The following is a 20,498-nucleotide window of genomic DNA, read 5'->3' as shown; positions in this document are numbered from 1 at the left end:
TTCCAAGACGGCATCATCAACAATGTCCAGAACAGGAGGGATAGCTAAAGGCCGGTGTTGAGGGAGAAGTAAGAATTCCCTAAACCTCTTTTTGGAGTCAGGGTAATCCTGGCTTTCCCAGCGGAAATACTCCCTAAGAGTGTGCAAGGTTTCACCAAAAGAAAAATCTTCTGGAGGGGAAGCAGAGAGAATGGAATCCTCTGCATCAGAATCCTCATAGGTAGATAAGGGCAAATCCTGGTAAATCAGAAGAAACACAAATTTCAGAATCCTGATCAGAAGAATCAGAAGGAAAATCACTTCTAGGTCTCGTAGAGGGGGAAGGCTGTCTTCCCCTAATTAAAGTAATAAGGTCTTCAGCTATTCTAAGCGTTTGTTTTTTAGGCATATGGGCCTGACCATGCAGTTTGGATGCTGGTTTTCTAGGTGTGGGTTGAGTTTTAGACCTTGATGAAAATGATGGTGTTGGTTTGAAATGCAAATCTGTAGACCTGAATACACCCTCAGAAGCCAGTGCCTGCACAGCGGCTCAGGACCCATCCAAGGTAGAGACATCCGCAGGTTCCATATTTGAAGAAGCATCTCACGGCATACCGGACTCAGAATGGGTCTCAGTAGAGGCCTGCGAATCTGAAGTAGCGGGTATCAGGGGCTGCGGAAGCATCTCACTGTGTACCAGTGAACTGGCGACTAGCTAAATGGAAGCATCGTCGGTAGTTGTGGACTTATGTTGTCTGTCTCTGTCTTTATCATTATGTTTTTTTGGAATATCAGTAGTTGGGTGGCTTATCAAAGCCATTTCTGGATAGTTAAACCGGGTACCAAAGAAAATAGACCAACAACAAATAGTTTGGGGGTTGAATAAGGTACAAAACCGACAACGAGGGATGTCGTGGTTTGGGCCTAAGCAAGGAATGCAGTACGAATGAAAATCTTTATGAGGTATTTGCATTCCACATGTAATACAATTGTTAACTTTTACTGACATCAGTTACCAGCAAGAAAAAGGATCCCCAACGGGGTACTTAGCTTTTTTCGAAGTCTTCGGTCCTAAAACTTGAAAACGAAAATTTCAGGAGTTGGCCGACCGGCACTTGCGAACTGCTTCTGCTTCGGACACTGCGTGGCAAGAAAGACTGTTGTAATGGCGTCGGCTGCATGTTTTATACCCCTGCCAACATGACGTCATGGAATAAGTGACAGCATCAGACGCAGGAATCCAAGACTTTGATATTCAGGCCGGCTGAGGGCTACCTGCAGGCGGATAACCCAAATGTAATGACTGCAACAGTGAAACACGAAGAACATCATGGCCTTTGATCTCACTTTTCAAGCCACACAAAATATGCTGCAAGCTTGGCAAAAAAAAAAAAATACTATTGGAACTTCTTTCTTAATCCGAAAAGTCTGTCAGATTAGAAAAAGCCAAACAACAACAGTATTTTGTGATCTTACCCATCACATACAACCTGCCATGGACTGCAGTCATGCTGTGAAAACCACGAGGGTGATGTAGTGGAGAGTGTATTGTCCATTCGCTTCTTTCAGGATCATAGCTGTATACTGAATTAGTAAACACCTCACCAGACGAACCTCCTAAAATATAAAGGTGCAACATTTTGCAATATTAGGTACACAGAGAAATAAAGGAACTCTGCAAACAACTGAAAACATTTAAATTAAGATATCCGGCTCTTACCAGACACAAAAAGCTTGTTCTGGCACACAGCACCTGCATGACTAGAAAGTGGACAAGGTAATGCTCGAACATACTCCCACTTATCTTCTGAAGGGTCATAGCGTTCTGTTGAACATAGGATACCACCTTCTCCTCTTCCACCTACTGCATAAATAGAGGATCCAAGTACGCTGCAGTGAAACCTTCGTCGACGTACCTAAATAAATACATTTCAGTTAATCCTCACAGGAACAAAGAATATAATGTTTGCTATATTATTCAATCATTTTATTTGTTCTTTTGTTGAGTGTCTGCCCTCAATGAGCTTACCAATATTTTTTTTTTTCAATGAGACCCAAGAATAATTGACAGGAATGAAGTAATTGATAACACATATATTGCAGTCTTCTGCAGCAAATGGCTTAAATATGCAATTAATTGCACATTAAAGGCTTACATTTAAAAATAAGGGCAGAACTTATTATGCACACACAATAATCTAATGATTCAGTCAGAACAAGAACATGAAGAAATTGAAACAAAATAATATATGTTCAAATCACATTGCACCAAACACAATATATCATACCCAGTTAAGGAATTTATGATGAACATTTTCTTGATGGGAAAAAAAAAAACATCCGTTTCACTCAGATTTCCAGAAACAAAGAAGTTATGTACTCACCATAACGTTCCATCTGAGTTGTTGCTTTTCATTTGTCTTCAACCTGTGGGGTCCCCGGATCCGGCACTGATCTGACTCGGCCGCATATCCAGCATGTGATCCGAGCTCCAAGCTCCTCCCCTGCCCATAATGCCTCTGTCTCCTTCTTCCCTTCAGATCGAGTTTGCTGCCTAACTTAGCATCCCAACCTGACCCAAAAAACCTTGTCCCATGACAAAATCTCCATGAGCAAGAAAAGGAGAACAAGATGCACCCTTGTGGTGACCATATCCTCTACCAGCCACACCACCACACAGTCTATGCAAGGCAGGGGGAAGGAGGGAGGGACGGCTGAAGACGAATGAAGAGCAACAACTCAGATGGAACGTTATGGTGAGTATACAACTTCTTTATCTGAAGTTGTTGTCAACCTGTGGGACAGAGTCCCCAGCTACTAATCACCTGGGAGGCCCTCATGGAAGGATATTCCGGAGCACGGCAGAGCCAAAGGATGACCTGTTCCTGGATAGAATGCCCAGCTTATAATGTGAGATGAAAGTATGCGAAGAAGCCCAAGTGGCTGCAGAGCAAATATCATCCAAGAATATTTTGGACCAAAAGGCCACTGAGGTAGCCATAGATCTAGTGGAATGCGCCTTCACATGACCTGGCGGGGAAAACCCACTAGCTGAATATGCCTGGGTAATACATTGGGAAATTCAATGGGCAATAGTGACCTTCAACACTGATTTCCCTAAGAAAGGCTTAGAATAGGAAATAAAGAGTTGGTCAGACTTGTGAAAGGGTTTAGTCCTGTGCAGGAAAAACGTAACTGTCTATGCACATCTAGCAAATGCAATTTGTACTCTCCCTTATTTTGAAAAACAGGGAAGAAAACCAGGAGATTGAACTCTGAAGCTACTTCAGGAGGAAAGGCTGGATTAGTGTGGAAGGGCACACAATCCTTATGAAAAATGAAATAAGGAGGCTTGATCAACAATGCTTAATGCTCTGAAACCCATCTGGCAGATGTAATAACGACTAAGAAAGCAGTCTTCCAGGATAGAAACTGCAAGTCCACCAAGGCTGCAGGCTCAAAGGGGGGGGGGGGTGATATCAGAGTTTGCAGAACTAATGTAAGATCCCAAGGAGGTACTGGGTCCTTAACCAGTGGTCAAAGTACAAAGGTGCCTTTCAAAAAAGCTTTATAAAGCTTAGAAGAGGCTAGAGAAACCAATTGCTAAAAATTCGAAAATCACTGGAACCAGGGCAGTGAAAGGATCTAGGTCACGCTGCGAAGACAGAAAGAAAAATGCTTCCACTTGCTGGAAAAATCTTTCTTGGTAGAAGACTTAGGAGCTTCAACCAGAATCATTTTGACTGGTGAAGATAACCCGGGAGTCCCGGTTATCATGGTAACTGGGGCAGCCAAGCAGTGAGCTTCAGACTGACCACGTCTGGATGGGGAATCCCTGAAGGATGAGAGATGATATCCGTAGTTGGATCCAACGTCCATGGTGGACCCACAAGATGAGACCATAGAGAGGGGAACAAGATTTGGCGAGGCCAGAATGGGGCAATGAGGATGACTAAACCCTCCAGCCTGCAAGCTTTCTGAAGAAATTTCGGCATTAGGGGCAGAGGAGGATCAGCATACAGAAGACTGGAGGGCCAAGCATGAATCAGAGCATCTCTGGGAGCTTCTCCAAGTGGGGGGTTCAGAGCAAAAAACTCACTGTACTTCCCATTGGAAGGTGAGGCAAAGAGATCGCAGCAAGGCTGACCTCACTTGAGAAAGATCTGCTCCGCTAACGAAGGATGAAGAGACCACTCATAAGGCATCAGAATATACCTGTTGAGCCTGTCTGCTAGAATGCTGGACCTCCCCAGAATGTGCGTTGCCACCAGAAAACGGTCAGAGGAGATAGCCCACTCCCACACTCTTGTGACTTTGCGACACAGGGGATAAGACCTGGTTCCCCCCTGTTTGTTGATATACCATGTCTGGATTGCAATCATCCCTAGGGGAAGATGGGCATGGAGAGCTTGCAAAACTAGAAGCACCGTCCTCATCTCCAGGATGTTGATATGCAACTGAGTCTTGTAGAGGAACCATGTGCCTAGGACTATTCCTTCCCAAACAGTGCCCCGCCCCACCCCCACCCTAGTAGGGAGGCATCTGTGGTCACCGTGGCTGAGGGGGAAAGCGGAAGAAAGGGACATCCCCGGAGGAGGTCCGGGGAATGAATCCACCACAGAAGAGAGTCCCTGCACACCCAAGAGATCTAACCTGCACCACTGAACTGCAAGGATCCACTGAAGTACCCGCATGTGAAAACAGGCCATGGGTAAAAGAGTGATCATGGCTGCCATGGACCCTAATGCCCTTAACACTATTTCTGCTGTCAGTGACTGAGCTTGAAGAATACAGAGGACATGTAGCTTCAGGGATTGGATCCTCTCTGATGTTAGAAACACCTTGGTTTGAATTGTGTCCAACCGAGCCCCAATGAAGTCTAACACTTGAACCGAAGCCAGTAATGACTTGCTGAGATTGATGGTTAAGGCCATCTGCTGGGCTAAGAGAAGTAGGGAATACCTCGCTTGGCAGAGTTGATGCCTGGAAGGGGCAGCAAGGAGCCAATCGTCCAGGTGGGGAAGACCTGGAATCCCTGTAGTCTCAGGTGAGCCGCTACCACAGCCATCACTTTGGTAAACACCCTGGGGGCTGTGATGAGACCAAAGGGGAGCATTCTGCACTGATAATGACTGGCTCCCAGCCGGAAGGGGAGAAACTTCCAAGAGAGCCTGTCCATTCTGATGTGGTAGTATGCATCCTGGAGGTCGATCGAGCATATCCAATCGCTCTTTTGCAGAAAGGGCAGGATAGATTGAAGAGTGACCATCCGGAATTTCGTCTAGGCAACTGACAGGTTTAAGATGGAAAGATCCAGCATGGGTCTTAAGTCTCCCGTCTTCTTTGGCACCAAAAAGAACCTGGAATAAATGCCTAATCCGGTCTGGTCTGGGGGGACGGGTTGGATGACTTGTTTTCTTAGCAACTTTGCAATTTCCAGTGCTGCTTCCTCTCTTTGTGTGGGTGGAACATCTAGGAAGTGCCTGGGTGGAAGAGGTAACTGGTCGAAAGGAATTGAATAGCATCTGGATATAATTTGCAACACTCAACGATCATCCATGATTGACTCCCAGGCCGTTGGATGTAGTAAGAGATGCCCCCCAACTGACTCCAGAGCCTAGCAGCTGGGCAACCCTTCAGGGTTCCTGCATGGGTCTCTCTGAGAAAATCTCTTGAGGCCTTTGATTCCTTGGACCCCCTCTGCCTCTAGGGTGGCATCTATCAAATCCTCCTCTGGGGAAAGGCAAGTCTGAGTGTCCTGGGGGTAGCTCTGAGATTTCCGGAATCACATCTTCTTGGCCCCCCAGTGATTCCTTGAAAAGGTTTGTTGAGGGGCCAAAAAGCGAATCCCGACAGCAGACAGAGTCTTCCCGTCTTTCTCACTCTAGAGTAGAGTGTCACGTACCAACTTTCCAAAAAGGGTGGAAACGTCGTATGGGGCATTACTAAACGAAGCCTTAAAGGGCTCCAAGAAGGCACAAAGCTGGAGCCAGGCATGGCACCTGATGGTAATGCCTGTATCAGCATCTCTAGTGGCTCCCTCGGTTGCATGGGAGAGGTGACGCATAGAGGTGTTAGCAATGGATGTGAGGGTGACCATTTGAGAGGAGAAAGCTTTCTTGTCCTCTGCCAAAATAGACTCAGGGGTAGACTCAGTGATCTCTTTAACCAGATCATGCTGAAGCCTAATCACATGTGCCGAGTAAACCAGCACCCACACTGAAAATGTTGCTGAAGCATACACCTGCTTCCCAAAATGGTCCATCGTCCTGGACTCTCGGTCAGGTGGATGAACAGTAGAACTCTCCTGTGCAAGCTCCTTCTTAGTGGCTACTGCCACCACCATGGCATCAACCGGGGATCCTTTGGCCCAGTAGGTCCTATCTGTAGGGGCACTCAAGATCGTGTCTGGGCATTTGGGGATTGGCTCCATTGTGTCTGGCTCCTTCCACACCCGAGATATAATAAGATTCACTAGTGGATCTGCAGGAGGGGACACCCAGGAAGTAGAGGGTCCCGCGCCAAATGCCTCCAGGAACACCAACTCATCCATGTTAGGTTTTTGGGCAGACCACCCCCCACATTGGAGGAGGATTTCCATGATGTCTCCAAAGGAGACAGCCTGGGGGGGGGTGACCGGGGGAAACTTCCTCTTCCTCCAAATCGATGTCTTCCTTGAGAGACTCCAGTGGGGACTCCAAGTGCTTCCTTTTACATGTACGCTTGTGAGGCAACTCCTCAGTGGGGTTCTCTGGGGAGCACTCACCAACATCTTGTTGTTCCCAAGCGGGAGCTATCTGGGACAAAGAGGCAGCAGGCTGTCCCTGAGGTAGCAGGACGGACGGATCTGCCCCAGAAACAGAGGGAGTCGAGGTGGACTCCGAAGGCGAGATCGTTAAGGATCTCGAAGGGATCGAGAGGACGCTCTCCACTACATCAAAAGTCAAAGGGGAATGGACCTCCTGAAAAGGGACAAGCGAGGCAGTCATAACCCTCTGACTCAATAGGGGAGCCAGAGCTGAACCTCCAGGCACAAAGATCTCAAGAGGAAGGCTCTGCTCCGAAAAACTCAAGAGTAGATACCATCCCCTCGGATCTGGCGCTGAGGCTACAGCTCCCAGAGCTGGACAGTTCTGAACTCGTCGGATCCACCCTTCTCAGGGCCATGGCCAGCGTCGAGGTACAAGGTTACATTGACATTGATTCCTAGACAATGAGTGCCCTCAGATTCTAGGGCTCTGAAAACGGGGGTTGGATCGGAGAAGGAGTAATTGGAATGAAAGTGGATTGCATGCCCCCTGCTCCGGATGGAGAGGGGGCAGGCAAGACTCCCATATGTATCTGAGTGCAGATAAATTTCCACATCATCCTGTCCACCTCCACTTCGGAAAGACTTCAAGTGGATCTGGGCAAGGAGGCCACCGACACTGGCCTAGAGGAGCAGTGAGGACAGACCTGAGCTGGCAACCGGGTCCAAAGCTCCTCTGGCTCCAGGAAAAACCAAGGGGAATGGAATCAGAGAGACTCCATCTTCTCAGCCAAGTGGACTTTAGCTGGAGGGCCCGTGAAGGAAGAGCGGTCAGGGTACCGCTTCTTAGGATTGTCTTTTGACTTGGTTTGTTCCCATCCCTGGACCTCTTGGTGGGAGGTTGAGTCCCAAAGGCCGAGGTGAAGATGGAAGAAGAAGCCGAGGTAGGAGAGGCCTGGGCCCTGGTGGCAGGAGGGGGAAGAAGACCTCTGAGGATTAATTTGTTTCACATGTCCATCAATGCGCAGGGATTGAACCCCACACAGATAGAGCAGGAAGTCTCTAGGTGGGACGCCCCAAGGTATTCAACACACAGAGTGTGGCCACTGGCTGGGAACAGCTTACAGCCACACTCCGTACATTTGCTGAACCCGGGTTTTGGGATCTCAGACATGGTAGGCAACAATGAGAGGCCTAAAAAAATCACACACACACGCTCAATAGAAAGGGAAAGACAGATTTTTTTTTTAAACCAATGCTAACGCACAAGGTGGGGAGGTTGAAAAGATAGAAAAAGGGAGCTTTAAGAAGAGAAAGGATATGAAAAACAGAGAAAAATACAACACTTACCCTAACAGCAGCTCAGAGCAACGGATCACAATGCAGACATGAAGTACGGCAAACGAGATCTGAAGGAGGAAGGAGACAGGGGCATTATGGGTAGGGGAGGAGCTTGGAGCTCGTATCACATGCTGGATATGCGGCTGAGTCGGATCCATGCCAGACCTGGGGACCCCACAGGCTGAAGACCAAATTAAGACAACTTCAGATCTAATGTTTTTCTTCTGAGAGATACTGATTTCAAGATGGAGTGTATTAATTTGCTGAGGCAAAGGACATCATAAGAAACAATGAAAAAACATTTCTGGATGAACATTATCCATTTTTGCAAACACTTTTTTTCTGAAAATTTCACAAACCTTATTTTCAATGATGCACACTTGAACAACAAAGGTGGTGCTAAATACAGTATCATACAGTTAAAAGGAGAAAACCAAGGACTTGCATCACAACCACAGCCCAGACATAACTAAGACACACAATGTTGTCAGGAAGCAAAGCTTAATAGTAACCAAGACCAAGCCCTGTTGAGCCCCAATGGAACTGCTGACCAGCTGGAATAGTGTCCACTTAACTTGACACATTGGCATCTATTTCTTAACCAGCATTTCAACTATTCAATAATGTAGGGCTTCATTTTCCGCCATATTAAAGACTGTATTATCAATACAGAATGCTATCAAAGGCCTTTGAGAGGTCCAAATATAACACACCAGTGCTAATGCCATAATAAAGTGCAAAAGCAACTGTTTCATAAAATTGTACTAGTTTAGTTAGTAATGAGCACTTTTTAATAAAATCATGCTGATTCAGCTCTTCAAGGGCTAAGTCACTCTCGCTGTTTCTTAATAGGGAAAATCTGCTCCTTTCAAAACATTTGGCTAGAAGTGAGGTCTAGCTAATGAGGTGATACCTGAAGACAGCATCATGCGCAACATTTCTGTATACTGTCACCAAAAATTTGGCTTTCAGGTATCCATAACCACAGTACTTTCCAGCACCTATGTCTAAACTGTTCTTTTTTACCCTGTATAAGGCAAGTATAATCAGACCTTCAGAGAATTTAGGACATACTGCTGAAGACTTGTCAGTAGCTAAAATATCCAAAGGAATGCTCTTTGAAGTTAATAGTGGCATGAAATAAACAGTTATGACAATGTCCTTACTGTCACTAATGTGTCACCACTGTTCAATATAGGGCCTATTCTATTATATAATTTCTTGTCAAAACTTAATATAATGTTATGCTCATTACATTAATACACTAAATTACCATGTAGGTGTTAATAAACTAGTTTCTACAATAATGATGTACAAAGGTAGCTCTAGCTTTCGGAATTATCATAAAATTACAGTTGTTTAAGACCTTACCATAACAGTAGCTGCTCTATCACTGTTGCAGTATTCCTGACAAATGGGTTAACACCACTGACATCCGGCCGGGATATCAAAGCTTTACTTTGGTTGTACGTCCAATGCTTGACCTCAGCTCATATGCATTGGGGTATAAAGATGTACATACGAGTGTGGATACTCAGACTATCTCCAAGCCAGTGGCCTAAAGACTACTGAGAGATGAGGCTTGTCAGCTAAGAGGGGTGTACTTTGAATTGGTAAAAAAAAAATTCCCCTGATCTCTGTAAGAAAGCAAAGGATACAGCAAATAAAGGGAAGTGAGAACTGAAGATGGGAATGAAATACAAAAGAGTGGATGGAGGGTGGGAAGGAATACTGCAACAGGATTAGTAGGACATTTACTGTTACGGTAAGTTCTTACAATTGTACTGTGTCCTGACTGAAATCACTTTTGCAGTATTCCTGACAAATCGGTAATTCCCAGAGCTGGAGGAGGAAAAAAAGGTGGTTGGTTACTGTTCAGAAGCATTGCCCAGGACTTACCTGGCAAAGGCTGTACTGAACCTAGAGAAGGCATCAATTTTGTAGTGTTAGGTAAAGGTGTGTACCAAGGTCCAAGTAGCCACCTCCAAAATAGACTTAAAAGCTATTCCTTCATGGAAAGTCCTTGAGGACACGACTGTCCTAGTGGAATGTGCTTTACTATCCTGTGAGTAGCAGAAAGAGATAGCCTTTGAATCCAGGCTGCTATAGTCTGTTTGGAGACTGTCTGGCCTAGCACAGAAGACAAAGGTTATGAAAAGTTGGGCAGTCTTCCTGAAGGATTTCATTTTGTCTAGGTAAAATCTGAGTTTTCTGTGAATGTGTAGAGAGTGCAAGATTCTATCCCCCTGTTTTTGAGGATTAGAAAAGAAGGTGGGCAGATGAACAGCCTGAGAGACAGCTCAATCACTACCTTAGGCATGAAGGATGTGTTAGGGAGGACAGAGTCACTCAGTCTTTGTGAAAAATAAGAAAAGGGGGAATAGCCGCTAGAACATGAAGCTCAGAAGTCCTCCTGGCAGAGGTAAGGGCCAAAAGGAAGGTGATTTTTTTTTTAAGTACATAACTTTAAAGAAGCTGAAGAAGCTGGTTCAAGGGGGGGGGGGGTTCTACCAAGGTAGGGAGATGGATTTTCTTGGCAGTTAAGGTATACAGCCCCCTCTTGGGAAAAGCTTGACCTCCAACTTAGCAGTAATTTGGTGGCTAACAGGGAGCCAAGCACTTACAGCAAATAAACAAGCTTTTATGGAAGAGTAGGCCAAATCCGATCAAAGAAGTTCACAGAGGTACTGCAAAACCATAGGGACTAGTCCTAAGATTGGGCCTTGACTCTTCTTGAAGTGCCAAAAAGAAAAGGGTTTCCATTCTGCAGTGTTACATTTCCTAGTGGTGGGTTTCCTAGTCTCTTGTAAGACTTGCACACCTTCTTCAGAGAAAAGATGTCCTTGAGGTATTAAAATCTTATCATCCATAAGGGCAGACTGACAGATGGAAGGCATGGGTGGAGTAGCAGGCATTTTTGCTGAGTTATAGGGTCTGGCTGTCGAGGGAATCTCCTGTAATTGCCCTTTGCCAGGAGAAATAGCAGGCAGAACCAATGTTGCCTCAGCCAAAAATGGAGATAGTAATAAGAATTTTGGTGTTTCCTTTTGTGCCTTGAGTAGCATTTTTGGAAGAAGATGAAAAAGCATAGAGAAATCTCCCTGTCTACAGGAAAGAGAAGGCATCTGTCCTCCAGGCTGTAGGGCAGGGGTCCCTAGTTCAGAATAGGGGAGGTGATGGCTATTTGGCAGAGCAAATGGGTCGATCTCAGGAGTGCCCTATCAAAGTGTGATGCTGTGGAAGACTTCCATGTTCGGCGTCCACTCATGGGGGTCCTGTGACTTAAGCAAACTGCTAGAACTTTGTCCTGAGAAAGGATGTATGTGGCTATGAGTGAAATTTGTTGCTAAATTCCATGCCTCCTATGCCAACTTGCATAGTTGATAAGACCTGGTGCCTCCCTGCTTGTTCATGTACCAGATGACTATGGTGGTCGTCTGGGAACATTTGGAGAGGTCTCAGTTCCAAAGTTGTGTGAAAGTCTGAAGAGCTTGCAAAAGAGTCATTTCTTTTAGGCTGATGTGTTCCTTCAGAAAGCAGGCTGTCCATTTCCCCTGCATTCTGTGTGATCCTGTACATTTCCCCCATGCCTCACTCAAAGCATCCATATGGCTCTACTGAAGAGGAAGAGGAGATGAAAAACGTAATCTGGGTTGAGGATGTCCTGTCCCTTCCACCAGGTCAGCTCTGATTCCCTTCCTCCCTTGTTTCAAGAGCGTGTCCAAGGGGTGGCAGGGCTGGGACCACACGGATTTCAGATACTACTGGATTTTCCTCAAGTGAAGCCTGACTGAAGGGAGCACAGGAATGGTGGCTGCCATGAATCCCAAGGTCCTTAGACTCTACCTTGCAGTGCAATGGGTTTTGGGAGAGAGATATTGGAAATAAGTGAGACAGACTGAGAACCTTTTCCAAGTGAAGGAAGGCATGCATTTTTTTGTATCCAGCCTGCATCCCAACAGCACCAAGTTCTGTGTAGGGACTATGTATGATTTTTTTGTTATTTATGGTAAACACCAGACCTGTCAGAAAATGAAGGGTGACTTGAAGATGCTGCAGAAGAATGTCAGGGGGATAAAGCCGGGATCAGAAGATCATCCCCGTAGGGTGGTAATTTGAATTCCTGGGGTGCAACAGAAAGCTACTACAGGCACCAAGCACTTTGTGAGCACTCTTGTTGTATGGAAAGACCAAAAGGCAGAGCAGTAAATTGAAAATGTGAGGAGACAATGAAAAACCTGAGGAATTTCCTGCAGGAAGGACAGACAGGCATACATAGGTAGATATTCTTCAAGTTTAATGACACCAAGAAACCTTGTGGTACTATAAAAGGAAGCAGGGTCTAAAGGGACAGGATTTTGAAAGAGAGAACATTCAGGTATGTGTTCAGGGTAGACAGGCCAAGGATGGGTCTCCACTGACCTTTTTTCCTGGGACTAGAAAAATGCTGTAATAAAGCCCTTTTCCTATGAATTGTTTTCAGACTTGCAGGATGGTGCCCTGATCCAAGAGGTCTTGAATAATGGGAGTCAGATGGAAAATGTGGTTTTGTAGAGGTGGAGGCAGACCTTTCAGAGTGAATGCTTTCCCAAGACATGGCATAGCCATCCTTGATAATGGAAAGGACCCATTTGTCTGAGGTAATATCTTCCTAAGTGGCCAGGGAAAGTGACAGTCTTCGGGAAAGAGGGCTGGTAAGGTTGGTGGCAAGAGGAAAGGTGCCGCAGGAGTTGTCACAGACTTTTGCCCCCTGAGGGTGGCTCTCTAACTGGGGTTTCCCTTTGTGGTTTTTCAGAGTATCTTTTCCTGGGTGGGGGTCTCTGTTTCCAAACAACTCTAGCGCATCTTCTAATGAAGGATGTTGACTTGGCTGGGTAGTTCCTATGGTATCTAGGAACTAAAGTGAGTAGGATCTGCCTGCAGTCTTTCATGGTTTTACCTTGGTCCTGGACAGTCTTGAACAGACTTTCTGCCTGACAGCCAAACAGTAAGTCTTTGTCCGAAGGTGAATCTAGAATTTTAGACTTGAAATCCTCAGACATGGGCCGACTGCAAAGCCATGCATAACTGCGGATAACAAAGCCAGTGGCAGCTGCCCTAGAGAAAACATCTACAGCATAACTGCACATTATGCTGTGCCTGGCAATCTGAGTGGTCTCTGAAAGTAAGCTCTGCATTTGCTACTTAAAAGTTTGCTGTGGAAGGATCTGAGATAACTTTGTTCAAGAAGGACAATACAGAGATCAAATAATTAGTCATCTGAGTCTGGTAATTAATTGTCCTAACAGCAAGGGTATCAGAAGCGTAAATGTTATTTCCCCATCAATCCACAGCCCTACTATCTTTGTCTGTAGGGTCAGCAGCTTAGAGGCCTTATCCAAAGAGACAGAAACTGTCAAAGGGTCTGCCACTAGGTTCTTATACAGTTATTTTAGGTCATCAGGGACCTTGTAAAACCTGTCTGACCTTTTGGGAGCTGGAGGCTGAGGGGCAGAGGTGGCAGCCTGAAAAGCATCCTGGAAAGCCTCAAGGACAGGAGGGACCACAGAAGCGACAGTACCCCCCATCTAAAAAGAGGAAGTAACACCTCTTCTGGACCCCAGAGATCCAAGTAAATTGCCAAAGTGTTTCATCATATTCTGTATAGTCTCATCAAAGAAAGCTTCCTCAATAGGTGAATAAGGCGAGAGGAAGTCTCCTTCGTCAGAGGAATTCTGCCCTGGGGAATACATCTGAGAAGAATAGTCCATAGAATGGATTCAGTCATAGTCCTCCTTCTCATCAGAAGAGGAAGAAACCAGGGTAGGTTTTACAGGAGTAGTCTGCGGAGGGGAGTCCCAAAGTAGGGAGGTTTTAAGGACATATTCATTCTAAACAACCACTGTGAGAAGATCATCAACTCTTTTCCACTAGCTGCTGAGGAAGAGACCACAAGCTAACTCTTTTGCTTTTTGTTTCTGGAGTCACATTTGGCTGGATGAGGCACGGAGGTTAAAGTCCATTTGACCTCTATTAGTCAGCCTGGAATCTCTTCCTTGTCAAAACTTTGAGAGACGCCACATGGTCCTTCGGAAATAATTAGGAGAAGTTCCTCAGATGAATCGTCAGTCTGCAAGGCCTCAGAAGCCATGCTAGCCTCCAACAGAGTCTGGGTAACATGCAACTGAACAGAAGTCTAACATACCATGGCTTATGTAACCTCAGCGGGTATACAGGAATCAGAAATGTTGGACTGCTAATGCATTCATGGCCTCTTAAACTTCTTCTTTGGCTGAAGAGAGACATCAGAGAACATGGAGTCGGACATCTTGCACTGGGACAGGCATTCAAGATGCTGGGTCACGATGAAGGTGTTATGAGTTGAGAGCCTAGACCCAAGGGATTACGGAACAAACAACTGACAAACAGAACAGGATCTGTAATCATGTTCTGGGCCTAGGCAAAAAAAGACACCTTGCATGCAAGTCCTTGTACGGAATCTGCCTACCACACTCGCACTTGCTCCTCCTAGTTAACTTTTACAAATTTCAACAATAAAATGAAAGGTAAAAAGGAAGGCTCCCCAGTGGGGCATATATCTGGATGAAATGAGCGAAGCAAAGGAACCAATGACCAAACAGTGACTAGTCTGACAGAGCATGACCTGGGTTCAGGCTGGCAGCGAGACAGTCTGTGTATGCACGCTTGCACATCCATCTTTATAACCAATGGATATAAGCTGAGGTCATGCATCAGACGTACGGCCTGGGGAAAGTAAAGCCTAGGTACCCCAGCTGCATGTCAGGAATATTGCAAAAGAGATTTCACATAAACAGACAATGAAATAAGAAAAAAAAAAACACCAAGTATATCTATCAGTACAACTGCCTTATTTACATAAAGCTCAGTCCATTTTTAGTCCATTAGTTACGCAGACCACATCTTTATTCACTCATACTGAGTGCCAAAGAATTAGAGTTCTAACAAGTACTATTAATGCTGATCGCCTACCTTCATATTTTATACTTACTGCTGACATACATACTACAAAGAGTGTCAAAGAAAGGAGAGAGAAAGGAAAGCAGACTGAGTAAAGTTAGGGGTGTTGAGGGTGAGGGTGTAGGGGGCAGCAGAAGGTGGGGGAAGGGTCAGATAAGTACACTTGAGATGGAATTTTTGACTCACAATGGGCAAAGTCTGGGTACCACTAGCATAGCTAAGGTGGGGTAAACAAGGTAACTGGCTAAGAGTCAAGTTGTTTGGGAGACCATTCACATCTCAGTAAAGTTGCCAATCAGGCACAAATGCAGAACCAGCATTCATTTACATAGTCACAGCTGAGATCATGGCTTTCTAAACAAATGTGTTTAGTTGCTATTAACTGCTAGAAGGAGATAGACTGAAACATATTAAGAACTGAAACAGTTTACACGATTGAGTCAAGGTTTAAAATATTCCAGAGAGTGTGAAACAGACTGATGTAGGTTTGATTAGTACATAAATTAGTACATAAATGGCAGGGTAGCAAGTTCCATGCTGAAGGGACACAAGCTGCTGAAGGCCGAGTCACTATGCTTACTCTGAGTTGTGCATAAACAAAAGTTAGGTACTTACCATTACTCTAGAGCCGTGCTGTCTTCTTCCATCCAGCTCAACCTGTGGATTATTAGATCTGACTCAGATCCAGGGATGGCATTTCAGATTTTTCAGCCCCAAAGATCAGCCTCCTCTACCTATAATACACTGCTCTCACACATTCTCTTCAGATCAAGTTTGCTCTACTTCGTTCAATAAACTAAAGTAGAAAAAGGAACCCATTCCCAGGAAGGGAAAGAAGAGAGTTCCAAAATATACAGGGAAAGAAAGGTTGCTACATAAGTCACCCCAAATATAAGTTTTGGGTCGGTCTGCACAGTCAGCCAGAATAGCACCAAAAGAATGAAAATTTGGAAAGAGAGGCAGATGGAGGGATGATGGTTGAGACAGAAGGATGAAAACAGAGATCTAAAGTTATGGTAAGTACATAACGTTTGTATCTGATGTTGTCTGTTCTGTCCATCTCAACCTGTGGGACAAAGAACCCAACCAGTAAAACCCATTGTGGTATCAGTAGGGAACATTCCGCAAAATGGTAGAGACAACGGCAGACCTGGATCTGGACTCTATATCTGATTTGTAGTGGCTTAAAAGGTAGCAGTGCTAGCCCAAGTAGAAGCTGCACGAATATCATCTAAAGAGGCCTGAGCAAAGAAGACAACTGAAGCAGCAATAGCTCATGCAGAAGGAGCTCTAGGCTTGCCAGGTAAAAGTATTCATTTTGATGAGTACATAAAGGAAATGCAATAGGAAAGGCATCTGTTTAAAGTCACTTTCGAAACAGGTTTACCCAACTGACTTTTGGAGAAGGAGACAAAAGCAGGGTGGAGTTCCTGAAAACCTTAGTTCTGTCCAAATAAATAAGGTAAAAGACTATCCATCGTAATTTAAGTTCATCCGACACAAAGGAAATCAAAAATCAGAATGAACACGCAGCACAGTCGATAAAAAGTACATATATAATTTATTAAAAGTAAGCACTTTCATGTATAAAACACTTCAGACCAAATATCACAAACATTACATCAATTTATAATCAATCCAATTAAAGAAAACAATTAACCAAATTGCCCCCATAGCAACTAATCAGTGCTTAAACTTACAAGACAGTAAACATGGTCTAAGAGGAATACTTTCATTTAGCCCAAACATCTATCAGCCTGGATGGTAATGATCCACTTCAATTCACTACATTCAGTTATATTAATAATGCAGCCACCCCTAACATTCTTATTGGTTAATTGCACAACCCTAAAAGAAAAAGTGTGTTCCATATTAGAATCAATATGTTTACTTAAAGCATTCATTTTTACCCTTCCCCTAATTTCATCCAGATGTTCTAAAACTCTTTCTTTAACACTGTAATTAGTATTTCCAATATAAAAAAATGGACTATTTCTGCAAGTGGCAAGATATACCAAAAATCTTTCATTTTACAATCAGCATAATATTTAAACTCGTATCTAATGTTAAACATTGGATGTATAAAATCAAGGGCACTTGAAATATATGCACAAGCCTTACAAGTACAACAAGGGTGTGTGCCTTTTCTGATAGACAATGGCTGCTCCACACATAAAAAAGTTATGATTATAACATAGCCGTTGCTTCATATTTCTAGGATTCTTAAAATAGAAGCTAAGTTGAGTACCAATAAAAAATAGAACAGTCCATAGTTTGAACATTCTTGTAAAGTCTAGTTAAAAAAATCCTCTGTTTCTCAACACAGCTGGAGCTTTATCAATAACCTGTTTTAATTTATCCTCCACAAAAATTGAGAGAGTCTCAATCAGCCAGTCTTATCCTGACACAATAGGTCTCACAGGTGGTGTTTGATTGTTCTTATTCATTTTAGGTAATCCATTTGACACGGGTAATTACTGGCTCATCAATCAAAAAATAATAATTATACAAAGTAATCAAACCTAACATCAGCACAGCATATAATTCCAAATGCACTTTCTTATCAATAGATGCTATCCTAGTCGAATCAATACCACAATATGTCCTTTCATCAGATAAATGTTCCTGTATACTGCCAGTGTAGAAGTCAGAGTTCATCACCATCTGCTGGTCTAATACCTTAATTAAAGTTTGGTCCTTCTTTCTTTAAAAAACATGTCATTAGGTATTTTAGGAACATAGATGATTTGATTTTTTGTTTGTAGGGGAGGTAATGATCAGGCAAATTTTTTTATTGAGCAGTTACATAATAACCAATTTGGTCTCAAGGTTGATGGCTTACAGTTAGGTGAAACAGTCAATTTTTTAGATATGGAACTGTGGGGTGAACAAACAGGATTCATTGGTAAGAAAATTCAAAGAAAGTTCAAAGGGGGGGGGGTTCACATTTCCTACATGGTTCCAGCTGTCACCCCTACACACACACACACACACACACACACACACACACACTTGGGAAATATTATAGCAATAACCCACGCCTGGGTGTGGGTAATGCTAAATTTACCCACGGTTGGCGTGGTTTGGTCCCGAAGCCCGAGGACCAAACAAAGCCAACCGTGGGTAAATTTAGCATTACCCACACCCAGAAGTGGGTTATTGCTATTATACCATGACATTATTTAAGAAAAGAAACTATTACTTTTCTTAAATAATGGCATAGTATAATGCCTGTTTACTGCCCTTCCGCAGATGTCTGGCATCCATGCGGTTCTGATGTACTGCGCCTGCGCGGTACATCAGAGTTGGCAAAAGCAACGAGAAAGCAAGATCTCCGTTGCTTTTAGTCTCGCTATGTTAGATGAGTTTAACATAGCGAGGCAGTTTTAAAATAAGCAACGGACATCTCCGTTGCTTATTTTAAAACTGTCTCGCTATGTTGAACTCATTTAACATAGCGAGACATCAAAAAGCAACGGAGATCTTGCTTTCTCCGTTGCTTTTAACACTGTCGCTATGTTAAATGGGTTTAACATAGCGAGACAGCTTTAAAATAAGTAACGGAGATCTCCGTTGCTTATTTTAAAGCTGTCTCGCATGTTAAACCCATTTAACATAGCGAGACAGTTTAACGAAGTTATACTAATGGAAAAAAGTCCGGGCGACCGGACCTTTTTCCATTAGTATAACTCGATTTACAACGGGCACGCTGGCCAATCAGCGTGCACGTTTTGGGGGGATCATGGTATAATCTATTTGTTTTCATGTTGTAAAGAACTTTCCTACTAATCATTCTGTATTTTTTTTCCAAATGGATGTTATACTTGCAATACAAAAGGAATTGTGTATATTTTGAAATGTCCATGTATCAAGTTTTAAGTAGGTGAAAGCAAACAAAGGTTTAAAGTGCATCTTCAAGAACATATAAGGGACATTAAAAAAGTTAACTGTGATAGTCCTTTAGCTATGCATTTTAAAGAATTTCATGCAAGTAATTTTAAACTGTTGCAAGGTTGTGTTTTAGAACAAGTGGGGTCTATCTTTTTAGACCCTGTAGCAGTAAAAGAAACATTGTTGTATAAAGAAGCACTTTTTACTTTGAAATTTGATACCTTGGCTCCCAGGGGTTTAAACACGGAACTTAAATGAAGTATTTGATTTGACTAATTGTTTAACTGACTGATTGAGTGAGTACATATGGGGTGAGGGAAGTTGCAGTGTATTTGTACTCCTTGAAGGCTTAATAGCAGAGGTGCTAGAGTGTGTGAAAAGAGAATAAACCTTTTTGCTTGAAGACTGTGCCTTCCTTTTGTGGTTCCATATACCCATCAATACCATCTAATAGTTGAGTAGCACATGCAACTCTGTATTCTACCATTACTTGACTATCTATCTCTCCATTGTTAAATGCCTAACCAGTGACAATTTCCAACTAAAATGGCTCAGCACTCCATGGATTCACCATCCTTCTTGTGAAGGATTGCTTTCACTCCTGACATTGCCACTTTTTGTCATCAGATCATGACTCGTAACATTTTATTCTGCTCTTTTGCAAAGATAACCACCAATTTACCATCAAATCCTTAAAATTCAAACTGTTTCACTCTCCATCCATCACTGTATTAGATTTAAAATATTATGGGTGTGAAACCAAATCCCACAGTCTAATACACTCTATCCCATATCACTCTGGCCACCTTCTGTGCCCCTTCCCTCAGTCTAGGCAGGCCAGAATAATTCAAAGTACTTCAGGAGATATCTTACCTACACTCTGTAAACAAGATCACATCAGTATCTTGCAAAACCACTGCCTCTGATACTGCAACTTACCACAGTCATTGCCTTGAAAACGACTCTCACACATTGGATATACTGGTTCGATATGAGATTTTCAGAGTGATTATAATCTTTACTCCTTTAGGCAAACTCCTCCCTCCAGGTGACTGGATTTATCAGTCTTCCAGCTCTTTTTTTCTAAAATGAGTAAAAGTACAGTTTTGTACCTACCATAAATGTAGATGTCCGATAGGAATGCATCTGCAGTCCTTACAAATGGGTTGTCCTGTCGTCAGGCAGCCCTTCGGTTGGCCGGATTCCAAAGTCTGGGTCCGGCTTCGGCTGGTGTCGCACTTCACCCGACGTCATCGCTGCAGTTTTCGGGTATAAAGGCATCAGCCGACGCCATCTTCCTCAGTGTTTCTTGCCCCAGCTGCCAGGTGCCCTCTTGGATGGCTAAATTTGGATAAATGCCAATGTTTCCAAATAGTAGAGAGCAAACACATAAAATAAGCATGTATGTACATATATACAAACAAATACACCATAATAGATCCCCCCCAAGCTAGCTGAAGGATGGCAAATACCCTAGGAGTACCTCAGAGGGAAGGTGGGTGGGTAATCCTGACTGCAGATGCATTCCTATCGGACATCTACATTTATGGTAGGTACAAAA

General features: G+C 43.7%; 1 protein-coding gene across 2 annotated transcripts in view; it reads right to left on the bottom strand.

Moving 5' to 3' along the window:
- LOC122801837 (kelch-like protein 9) overlaps nt 1-20,498 on the bottom strand; it is a 254,786-nt gene that overhangs the window by 61,212 nt on the left and 173,076 nt on the right. The window contains exons 4-5 of one of the 2 annotated variants that reach the window (XM_044071483.1): nt 1,700-1,895; nt 1,456-1,596 (exon numbers count right to left, since the gene is read on the bottom strand). In XM_044071483.1, the coding sequence (XP_043927418.1) occupies nt 1,456-1,596; nt 1,700-1,895 (337 nt within the window). The remainder of the gene's footprint in view (nt 1-1,455; nt 1,597-1,699; nt 1,896-20,498) is intronic. The other variant, XM_044071484.1, reaches the window with a different exon arrangement.

The sequence above is a fragment of the Protopterus annectens genome, chromosome 5.part0 (genome assembly GCF_019279795.1).
Source record: "Protopterus annectens isolate FY-2018-M chromosome 5.part0, PAN1.0, whole genome shotgun sequence".
Classification (NCBI taxonomy): Eukaryota; Metazoa; Chordata; order Ceratodontiformes; family Protopteridae; genus Protopterus; species Protopterus annectens.
The sequence above is the reverse complement of the archived record's forward strand: the minus strand, read 5'-3'. Positions and strand labels throughout refer to the sequence as shown.